Source organism: Diaphorina citri, unplaced genomic scaffold (genome assembly GCF_000475195.1).
Source record: "Diaphorina citri unplaced genomic scaffold, Diaci psyllid genome assembly version 1.1 scaffold4076, whole genome shotgun sequence".
NCBI lineage: Eukaryota > Metazoa > Arthropoda > Insecta > Hemiptera > Psyllidae > Diaphorina > Diaphorina citri.
The window spans coordinates 1-12344 of NW_007381475.1; the positions used below are offsets into that span (position 1 = coordinate 1).

The following is a 12344-nucleotide window of genomic DNA, read 5'->3' on the forward strand; positions in this document are numbered from 1 at the left end:
TAAGGTATGCAGAAGGTCATTTTATTATCTTAATTATGTTAATGATAAAATAAACTTCCTTATGTTGTTTGCATTATTCACTGAAAGATTTAATAGAACATAGAAACCCTTGGCAATCATGTAGCAATATAGCATAAATAGGCAAATGGCTAGGAAGTTTGTACATTGCATACCTACTTCGTGAAAATAAGGCATTTCAGAGTGATTAATAAATAATTAATTATGCATATAAAGCTCATGTATTTATTCCCACGTGCTACCCACCTGCATAACTGAGTAGGTACCTGCAGAGCGTCATAGTTCTGTTTTTTAGAATCAGCTCCATTTAACTATACAGGCGTTAAGAGCTTCATCCGATTAAAATCCGGATGATTTCTCCAAGGACTGTCGTGCTACATTTTGTCTCGGATCGGAAAACAATCGTGTTGTGTGTTATGTTGCCTACAGGACATTCGACAAAAAGTCGGGAGAAACTCACAAGTGGGAACAGGGTCTTAGACGTTATGTGTTGAGTAGGGTTGCCAACCGTCCCGTATTTCTGGAGAAAATAAAATGTCCCGCCGGGACAGACTTTTGTCCCTTTTTTTTAAATTCGACGGAAAACATCTGAACGAACTAATAAACAGTAAAAATGACTTTTTATGAGGATTTTTATTGGATGTCCGAAGATTGTAGACCAAAATTTTTTAAAATTTTCGCCTGCGGCGCTGTTCATTCAAGTTTTCTTATTTTTATAATAGCGCTTATTTTTAAATTGCTCAAATAGGACTGAAATATCCCTTTACTCTAGCATTCTGTTGTCAAATTCTCATTTCTTTTTATGATAAAATTCCATACCTCGGCTGGGATTGAACCCACACCTTCCTTGACCACTACACCTCCTAAGCATCTTTTCATGTTAAATTTTTCAATTTTTGACAGTAAAAAAGTGTTCTGAAATAGGTATAAAAAATGTGTTTTTTTTTTTTTTTTTTACCCCCCCCCCCCAAAAAAAAATTGCCCCGGGTAAAAACGGGAATCCCCGTTTTTTAAGCCATTTTTCCGATTTGTCCCGTAAAGGCGGAAAAAAAAAGTTGGCAACCCCAGTGTTGAGTCAATAAGAAGAAAAAAGATTTAGTCATTTATAGATCGCATACAGAGAATCATAGAAAAAGGCAAATCCGTGTTTAAATAAATGATAATATTATGTGCTAACGCTGCGTATTAAGTTATTTGAACAAATGGGTAGGTATTCTCCGAGTTATTATCTAAGTACCTACATGAGATGAGCTGTTGAGCATAAAACAGTGGTATTTTATACGCGGAGGCACACACCGTGTGTGATTTTCATATTAAAAGGTTATGTACACACACACTGCATCAGTTGTTTACACCAACGCGGGTTAAATTACCTACTAAAAAAGGGTGAAATATCATTTTAATATTTGCGATTACTAGCCATTTTGTTAAAATAAGTAATAAATGTTTGAACAACTCTATTGGGATATTTGCTTTTAAAGCATGATAATTATAATCATTTGGAATCAGCGCTGATATCACGTAAATACACCAGTTCCCAATGGATCACTAAAATTGAGCATCTTTGAGCATGGTTAGTATCCGGACGGGTGACCATCTCGGCAATCGCGAACTGCTGGGTTTTCTTGACCGCACTCAGGCTGAGTGAGGTTGATTTGAGTAGGCAGTTAGCTTTTCGTCGAATGGAGGGTGAAATTCCCGTTATTAAAGGCCTTAGCAGTTATACCGTGACGTCCGTGACGTTTAAACCCTTTTTTTATATTATTCATATTCTGTATTGTTTCAGTGGTAACCGGATCTACTGATGGCATTGGGAAAGCATACGCTATAGAATTGGCCAAACGAAAAATGGACCTGGTCCTCATCAGCAGAACTCTACAAAAGCTGAACGACACAGCAAATGAAATAAGTGAGTTTTTAAAAAACGAGTGAAATCTCTTGAAAATTGTATTATTATTATACTTGCCTATATTGCAAGTTAAATCCATGACTTGTTTCTTTTTTGTTATTATTTAACTTGAATGAGATTTCGAATCCGAAATTTTCAAAAAGATTCAATAATAAATATTTAGATGGATTCGTATAGAATACCTACGTATACCTACTCAGATTGTAAAAGGTGGTTTGACCCAAATTTCAGTGATAATTTATTTAAATTTTTCTTATCTTAAAGTTTGTAGAAATGGGGTGACCTTCTTTCAGTCATTATTCTTTCATGCTACCAATAAAATGGAAACTTTCTTCTACAGGAAAACAGTACGATGTTGAAGTAAAAATAATCCAGGCAGATTTCTCAGAAGGATTACAAGTGTATGCACACATTGAAAAGGAATTACAAGATATGGACGTTGGAATTTTGGGTAAGCAAGACTTGACCTACTTGGAAATACATAGTACCTACCTTTAATTTGAGAAAATAAACAAATAAATTACTAAATAAAATAAAATAGTATGATTAGTATGTCTGTGTCTACATTTCTACAAGTATACTGGAGTTGATGGAAGTAGATTGACATCACCTAGAACTAGAACCCATAAAAAGGTTAAAAAGTATTTATGTTTGTTGATTTAAAGAAAAGTTAATGGTATAGACATGTTTCAGTCGATGCCAATCGACGATCGACCAAAGTGTAATGCAGACGCTACTTTATTATGTATCTGGTACCGTCATTTCCTCTGTTTGCCAAGATGGGTGATTTTATATCCTGGTCCTGCCTGGTACCTATGGCTATTCGAACCTAGAAAAAAACACATTGTCACTTCGCAAATAAATACCCATACATATTTGTACACAAGACACAACATGCCTGGAAAATCGTCAGCCTGTGTAAATAAATGAATGAATTAATGTACTACATCAATATTTTGTACGTCCCTACCTATCTAGATACCTGTACATATGGATTTATTTGCCTTTCGGGGAATACCTATATACCTACATAAAGGTGTGTAAAAATAGAAATGGCAAAAACTCATTCCTGTTCAATTTCTAAAATAGAAAAATGTCAAATAGATATTTCGTGATTGCAATTATGAATATAACTCCACCGGTCACAATGTTTATCCTGACGTAAAGGGGACAGGGGACGTTTTGGAGTAAAGCTTCATTTCTACCGAGAATAGCTCTGCACATACACAAGTTTATTTTTAGAGCCCAATTTTATTTATCCGTGAAGAATTCTTTGTTTTCAGAAGAGTTGAATAGCCCCCAAGCCTTATCTGTTGGCAGAGCTCTCAATAAAGGCTTCTCGAGGTTTACAAAAACAAAATAGCTATGCACATACACAAGTTTATTTTTATAGACCATTTTTATTTATCAGTAAAGAGTTCTTTGTTTTCAGAAGAGTTGAATAGCCCCCAAGCCTGTTGGCAGAGCTCTCAATAAAGGCTTCTCGAGGTTTACAAAAACAACTAATTAACTTTTAATTATTAAGCTATCTAAACCTAAAGAGATTAATTAGAATAATGAATAATTGTAGTTGCTATATGACCTACATATTGATGTATAGGCACAGAGAATACATAGATCGATCGTTAATCTAGGCATCTGTAATTTTATAAAAACAGGTGGCAATATGTATGTCCATTGTCTATAAATAGAAATCTCCGAAATGTTTATCCTGTTTGACATGAAGTTACCTAGAACAAGGAGAGTTTTGGAGAAAAGTTTAATTTCTAGAGAGGAAATTTAGTTTTCACTTTTCAAAGTTTCAAATTTTCAAGAGAAAACAATTTACGAGTGACATATCTATCTTTATACATAGTAAGGTTCTGGTATTTTCACACCAGATTTTTTCACAATTGTTCAAGGATAAAATACTGTTGTTTAGAGAGACTTTTTAGGGAGATAGATACGAAATTATTCTAAAATCATTATTCGCGTGTGTTTTGTGCAGTCAACAATGTCGGTATTGCTCCCCCACATCCCACATTCCGTTTCTAAAATCATTATTCGCGTGTGTTTTGTGCAGTCAACAATGTCGGTATTGCTCCCCCACATCCCACATTCCGGAAGTTCGACGACATCAGTAAGGAGCACCTATACAATGAGATTACCGTCAATACCGGGGCCCCTTCACAAATGACTCGCATGTTACTGCCTCATATGAAACAAAGAAAGCGAGGAATGATTGTGTTTGTGGGCTCTATAGTGCAGGTCTTCAAGAGTCCATACTTTGTCAACTATTCGGGCACTAAGGTAAGAGCAAAAGCAAAATTAAACTCCGCGATAGAAAAATCATTTGTATCGTGGTTCTTACAATCTTACACCCCAAGTAGGTAAACCACGAATGATAGGTACTACAACTACATAGGTACGTATATTTCATCGCACATTGCATATTCAGATCAATTCTCAGGCGACTATAAAAAATTGAAATAACATTTTGGACTGAGGGGACCCTGAAACGAATATATTTTCACCATTTTCTTGGTTTTAACAAATACATATTGACCGATTCCAGTATATTCTTCTTACATTACCTTGTATAGGTCCCCTATATAGGTACTTATCTATTGTATAGTATAGGTACAGAAAGTAAAAATATAGGAAGATACTTGGTAAATTTACTCAATAGACTTAGTAAATATACTCAGTAAAAAGGCTGTCTCGATAAATCTTTTCTTTAAAACCCTTTTAGGCTTTCGTGGGTCATTTCGTGAATTGTCTGACCAGGGAGATTTCTCATCACAATATTCAGACCCAGATCCTCATTCCTTCCGTCGTGGACACGAATATGAGCAAAGGAGACCATTTCATGAGAAAGATGCATGACTGGTTAAGAGCCTTTGCATACCCTACGGCCACTACCTATGCTTCTTGGGCCATTTGCACCTTGGGATGGTGTAAGTTTGCGACTGGCTATTGGTTTTTCGATTGCACGGTAAGCTTAATTTTAGTCCATTATACTATTTTTCAAAGTTTGTATGCGCATTTATATGTCATAGCTACTCATTTTCCTCACGAGGCTGAGTGGGCCCCGCAACAGCCAGTCACCGGAATCAATTATTTGCATGATATAATTTCTTGACCCTACCGGGAATCGAACCCGGGTCTCCCGCGTGCAAGGCGAGCGCAGTGACCACTACGCCATGGGAGCTGACTAAAGGAGTGAAAAGAATAATAAATAAACCTACCAGCACTAGGTAGGTTATAAAAATACATAGGGTATTCAATAGGTATTTGATTTTATTTCCCGATTTTTCTCGTAATAATTGCCCTCTGTTAGTAAAGTTGGACATTGAAGGTGTTATGACCTACCTGTAACCCTGTATACAACATAGGTAATAATTGCCCTCTGTTAGTAAAGTTGGACATTGAAGGTGTTATGACCTACCTGTAACCCTGTATACAACATAGGTAGGTATGTATTACCTACAGAGAAACATTTCGGACTGAACATTTAAGACTGTAATTTTAAAATGAAAGCTCTCGACTACTCTCGAGCTTTATGTTCGTTAGAAGGAAACACTTGACTTTTCCCTTGCACAGTTTCTCTTCATTTATTAATTTTTTCAGGATTTGTAGGTAGGTATTCCAGGAATAAAAGTCGAGTGCGTCCTGGATTTGGTCTCCACGTTCAAAAACCTCTTCTACTTTTTTTACACTTATTTCTAGAGGAGTGAAATCGAGCTCTTGATTTATTCTTATCTCAGGTATTTTTCCATGTAGGTATTAGACAAGTAGGTAATGTACCATTGTGCCTCCCATCAGGCAATACATAGTTAGATGGATATACATTGTTTAACGGTTAAAAAACTGCTCATACACGTAAAATACGAATAGAATAAAAGGCTGTTACAACGTAGGACAAAAAGTTGGCTACGAGTAGTTTATTAGGAAAAACAACAACAAATACTTGGAATAGAAACTCCTGCCTTTGATAAACTTCAGACAATTAAGGTTCCTCTTTTTGTTTCAGTAATATAAAATCCCTCATCATGTTAATGACCATCATTCAATGGGTGGGCATATTCTATCTGGTCAAGGTAGTTATTCCAGGAATAAAAGTCGAGTGCGTCCTGGATTTGGTCTCCACGTTCAAAAACCTCTTCTACTTTTTTTTACACTTATTTCTAGAGGAGTGAAATCGAGCTCTTGATTTATTCTTATCTCAGGTATTTTTCCATGTAGGTATTAGACAAGTAGGTAATGTACCATTGTGCCTCCCGTCAGGCAATTCATAGTTAGATGGATATACATTGTTTAACGGTCAAAAAACTGCTCATACCCGTAAAATACGAATAGAATAGAATTAAAAGCTGCCAAAACGTAGGACAAAAAGTCAGTTACGAGTAGTTTATTTGGTAAAACAACAACGAATACTTGGAATAGAAACTCCTGCCTTTGATAAACTTCAGACAAGGTTCCTCTTTTTGTTTCAGTAATATAAAATCCCTCATCATGTTAATGACCATCATTCGGTATACTTGTACCGACGTATTTTACCTGTACCTACCTACTGTCTATCCATTTACCTACAATACTACAATGATTAAATGCGTAGTTTCGGTTAATAAGAACTTTATACTTGATACCCAGATAAATTTGATATTATTGTCAATTAATTAAATTTACTTATTACATTAAATGTTGTGTCCTGCGGTGTATGTAGGTAAGTGAAACTCATGTCAAAGAAAACACAGAATTAGTGACATTTTTATTTTTCTCATTTTTTCCGTTTCTAGTTTTCTAGCATTCACTAAGATTATAGGGCAAACGAAAAGTTCTGCTTCACGTTCGTACAGTCTATTTACCTGTCATAGTTTATTCACCACTCAATTATTCGATGGCATCGGAACTTTTGTGGTCCCTTATGACCACTATGAATAAGTTAAGCCGTATTGATTAGAAAATTACACTAAAATAAAGCTACTTTGAGTTTGAACGGTAGTTTGTGTAATGTGTTTTTAAAATTTCATCATATGGTATGTTAAGGCGGTCTCTTCCTGATCCCTTATGTGCCGCGTCCATTTTAATTTAGGACTATCATAATATATGTATGTTAGTGTTTTGGGTATCTAAGGAGGGTATCAAATTTGCATACTTACCTAGGTATGTACCTACAAAATGAGATGTTTGAACCCCCAGTTGGAAGGGCCAGGAACCGCCACTGCATGACGAAGACATACACTTGGGTAATTTAAAGCTAGCACTTGGTAATATTGGAATGATACCTAATTGAAACCATTTTCTGATTGACAGTATTGACAGGCTCCACGGATGGGATTGGTAAAGCCTACGCCATCCAATTGGCCAAGAGAAAAATGAACCTGGTATTGATTAGCAGAAGCATGGAGAAGCTTAAGAACACCGCCGAATATATTCGTAAGTATATACATAAGTATCTACATACAATGTCATAAGTATCTACATGTATAAATATAAATAGGCAACTTCATTTTATTTTAAGAGTATTGATAGAGGGAACTCATGAAAAGTTTTTATCGTCCCGAAATCGAAGATAGGAGGACAAGATAGGAGAAAGCCAGTTGTTCCAAGAACGCGCCTTATCTGTTTAGGATAAAGTTCACATACAATGTCATAAGTATCTACATGTATAAATATAAATAGGCATCAGCTTCATTTTATTTTAAGAGTATTGATAGAGGGAACTCATGAAAAGTTCTTATCGTCCCGAAATCGAAGATAGGAGGACAAGATAGGAGAAAGCCAGTTGTTCCAAGAACGCGCCTTATCTGTTTAGGATAAAGTTCGCCCCGGACGGGAATCTAATCTGTGACCTAGCGCTTACAAGGCAGACACGCTACCCTCCAAGCTCACTAGGCTGGCTGATAACTTTTTAATTACCTACTACATAGTTAAGTAAACATATTACAAGTACATAATTATCATGTAGCATGTACACAATTATAAAATACAAAGCTGAAGAACGAAATTTTGTAAGTAGGTACAAAGGCTCACTAGGGGTCCATAGTGAAATTTGTTGCATGTAATATTCATAAAACTGTAGACGAGTCTCGTACATATATCAATTACCTACTACATAGTTAAGTTAACATATTACAAGTACATAATATTATCATGTAGCATGTACACAATTATAAAATACAAAGCTGAAGAACGAAATTTTGTAAGTAGGTACAAAGGCTCACTAGGGGTCCATAGTGAAATTTGTTGCATGTAATATTCATAAAACTGTAGACGAGTCTCGTACATATATTTATTGTTATTGACAAATGAGTTAGGTCTACAAAATGGTACAGCTAAACTGCAAAAGGATACTTTCATCTTTCTGTTATTAAAATCATCATTGTTCAATATTTTTACATTTTCAGGAAATTTGTATCCTACAGTGGAAGTCCGTGTGATACAAGCAGACTTCAGCGAAGGCAAGAAAGTTTACGAATCCCAAAATAGAATAGCTAAACTCTCTTTAAGGTTATCATTATCACAATCATCATTGTTCAATACTTTTACTTTTTCAGGAAATTTGTATCCTACAGTGGAAGTCCGTGTGATACAAGCAGACTTCAGCGAAGGCAAGAAAGTTTACGAATCCATAGGAAATGGACTCAAAGATTTGGATATTGGGATTCTGGGTAAGTGATACAACTCGGGCAGTGGACATTTTCAGAAAACGAGTGTGGTCCCTTTTTCTTCTAAAAAAAAATCTTACTCCATTCGTGGCGTATCGTACTCCAAGGGTGTAGAGATCCCATTCAACCCTAAATGGTAGAAATCATTGGGAACTGGGAAGAAAAGAAAAATAAAATCCGGAGTTTCATCTACTTAGTGGAGCAAAGTGTTGTCCACGAACGTATAGTAAGAAGCTAAGAAGACCCACAATTTGCAAAAGGCTGAAGACCTCCTGCTTTACAACAAGGAAGGAAGAATGGAGAGGAAAAAAAGGCCGGGCTCTTGAGACGAAACTTGTTCGAACGTATAGTAAGAAGCTAAGAAGACCCACAATCTGCAAAAGGCTGAAGACCTCCTGCTTTACAACAAGGAAGGAAGAATGGAGAGGAAAAAAAGGCCGGGCTCTTGAGACGAAACTTGTTCAAAATCACTTGAATGCAGAATATTTAACGAGACAGATATAAAAATGGAATCTCAATAAAAAATTCAAGCTAGGATTTATGGAATAAAGAGACAAGCAGAAGAGTGATGCTGATGAGATAGATACAGGCAAAAGCGATAAAATGAGGGGGGAGTGTTAGTATTACTCGTAAAGTCGTAGGTAATTTACCTATTCACTGATTTATGCTCCTCATATTGTACATTTATTTTCTCTCTAATTAATCGATGTTCCACCATCCTAGGTATCACTGGGACTCAATAGGTAGGAAGGTACAGTATCTACCTATATCTATATAGGTAGTTAGGTAGTATGTTTAATATTGTTTTAGGTGTCACCTATATTTTTTTCTGTTGGTTGGTTGGCATTGGGAGTTTTCGTAAAAATTCTGTCTTTTCCCTACAGGAGAATTAATTCCTTGGGAAGACTTTATTCTTAAAACTTCCTTTTCCTTGCTTGCATAATTAATTAGGTAACAGAATCCGAATCATTTGTGTTTAAACCAGGTGAAAGTATTCTAAGTGTTTCGTTTCGTCTTGTTCCCGACTCGAATTTTGGTTCATAAGAGTGAGTATAAGTATACCTATTAACCCTCTAAAAAATAAAATATTAATAATATTACAAAAAGTAGGCAAATAAAAAAACTGTACCTATACATACGTAGGTAATTAATTAGGTAGGTACCTTACCTAACTACCTACTTATTACATTTACATACTCCCAATTAGTAGAATAAAAGTGAAAAATATTTTATAAAGGAGTGAAAAGTAAATGCAGTTTCTTTGTGTTATTATATCACAACTTTGGTGCTCACTGCAGCATTGTAGGATTTTCCCAATATCTCAATAATCCTAAAATCCAATGTTTACCTACCATGCTGGCACCGGTCGCTATGCGCATTTATATGCCATAGCTACTCATTTTCCTCAATACCCAATGATGTAATACACAATAAAAAGACCACAAGGTAAAAATATTGTACCAAATACACAATAAATAAATTCTGGCAATAAATAAATACACAATAAATTCTGGCAATAAAAGCAGAGTATATTCTATTCTAATGAAATAAATGGAATTAACCCTTTAACCCTTTCTAGTGAACAACGTTGGAGTGGTGTCCCCAGATCCTATATTTCGCTCATTCGACGCTACGCCTTCAGATCAGATTTGGAACGAGATCATCATCAATGCCGGAGCTACGGCTCTCATGACCAAACTCGTTTTGCCGCGGATGAAGCTTAAGCGTCGCGGCATAATAGTCAACATGGGGTCTCTATCGTCACGGAAACCGCATCCCTTTTTGACCAACTATGCCGCCACAAAGGTAAACTTTGGAAAATGTTGACTTCTACGGTTGAACATGAACCAGACTTGGTGCAAATGACATCAAAATGTTAAAGCCCCTAAATTAAACAAAAAGTCTTTTTCTTGCTTGAATGGCAGGATTATCACACTGAGCTTTTCCAGCCAACCAAATGAGATATATCTACCATCGCCGTGGCATGCCCATCCCGTAGTATGTCCCTCATGGGCGAAAAGTGACACAATACTTCCTATCAATTTGCTGGGTCTACATGAGAGCATTAGAAAGTAACCCGGTCAAATGTTTGCCATCAAAATAGATACAAGTGATTTTTTTTTCTTTTTTCTATTATTACATAATATCTATTTTTCCCCTCCCCCCCCAACTAATCAAATTAACCCTTTTCAGGCTTACATGGAACTATTTTCCAAATCCCTACAAGCGGAACTGTATGAGTACAACATTCAAGTCCAATACCTCTATCCTGGCCTAGTCGATACTAACATGACCAAAGACAACTCTCTGACTGCTAAAAATATCCCACTGAGTATACAGCCTATCCTGTACCCGAATGCCCGTCTGTATGCATCCTGGGCCGTTTCTACTTTGGGTCTCCTCAGACACACGACTGGCTATTGGGTTTTCGATATAATGGTAAGTTACGAACAGGATCCATACCCTGATACATGAAAAATATATACCTATTTCCATAAGTAGGTTTTTTCAGTACCCCAAAAGTGGGTAAAGTCTTATCGTCCCGAAATCGAAGAGAGAAGGAAGATATAATGGGGGAAAGCCAGCTGTTTTGAGAACGAACATTATCCGTTCAGCATAAAATCCGCCCCGGGTGGGAATCGAGCCCGCGGCCTAGCGCTTTATCCATATCCTGATACATGAAAAATATATGTACCTATTTCCATAAGTAGGTATTTTCAGTACCTACCCCAAAAGTGGGTAAAGTCTTATCGTCCCGAAATCGAAGAGAGAAGGAAGATATAATAGGGGAAAGCCAGCTGTTTTGAGAACGAACATTATCCGTTCAGCATAAAATCCGCCCCGGGTGGGAATCGAGCCCGCGGCCTAGCGCTTTTGATTTTATGAACTAATCGGGACCAAAGGTAGTTCATAAAATCAGGGTTACATTAGAAAACAAAGAAAACATGGCAAATTTTTGAGAGGAAATGCTTATTTTTTGTCCTTTTAATGACAAATTATGTGACTTAAAGGACAAAATATGTTCACATTAGCATTATTGTTTACAATTTCTGTGAAGGTGTGATTCTTTGAATTTAAGAATTGTGATTCACAATTCTTTTGAAATTTTCGACTCTTTGAATCGACTCAGAGAATATTTACCCATCCCTATTTTTTGTCCTTTTAATGACAAATTATGTGACTTAAAGGACAAAATATGTTCACATTAGCATTATTGTTTACAATTTCTGTGAAGGTTGAAATAAAAAATCGGAAATTTTTGTTTGCATTGTCAGAAAAAAAAAATCAATTTTTGAGTAAAAAATAAATAAAAAGCTCAGATTTTCAAGTTCATATAACGGGGGGTTCATATAACCAAAGTTCATAAAAATCGGGGTTCTACTGTACTAAAGAAATTTTGTCCAGGAGTAGGTATGTACATACGGACAATAGGTATGTCCAGTAAATACAATGGTGTATTTGTAATATCAATCACTTTCCTGGGGGGTTTATATAACCAAAGTTCATAAAAATCGGGGTTCTACTGTACTAAAAAAATTTTGTCCAGGAGTAGGTATGTACATACGGACAATAGGTATGTCCAGTAAATACAATGGTGTATTTGTAATATCAATCACTTTCCGAACCAAAAGTTCTGCTTCACGTTCGTACAGTCTATTTACCTGTCATAGTTTATTCACCACTCAATAATTCGATGGCATCGGAACTTTTGTGGTCCCTTATGACCACTATGAATAAGTTAAGCCGTATTGATTAGAAAATTACAC

At 36.1% G+C, this 12344-nt stretch overlaps 1 protein-coding gene across 1 annotated transcript; it reads left to right on the plus strand.

Moving 5' to 3' along the window:
* Positions 1-1552: 1552 nt before the first annotated feature.
* Positions 1553-11016, plus strand: LOC103520794 (very-long-chain 3-oxoacyl-CoA reductase; the record flags this gene model as incomplete). Its single annotated transcript, XM_026831772.1, has 9 exons — positions 1553-1591; positions 1805-1927; positions 2268-2378; positions 3990-4216; positions 4659-4896; positions 7223-7345; positions 8467-8580; positions 10157-10383; positions 10771-11016. Coding segments are annotated over 9 exons (1448 nt in total), but the record flags the coding sequence as incomplete, so codon positions are not given.
* Positions 11017-12344: the final 1328 nt, after the last annotated feature.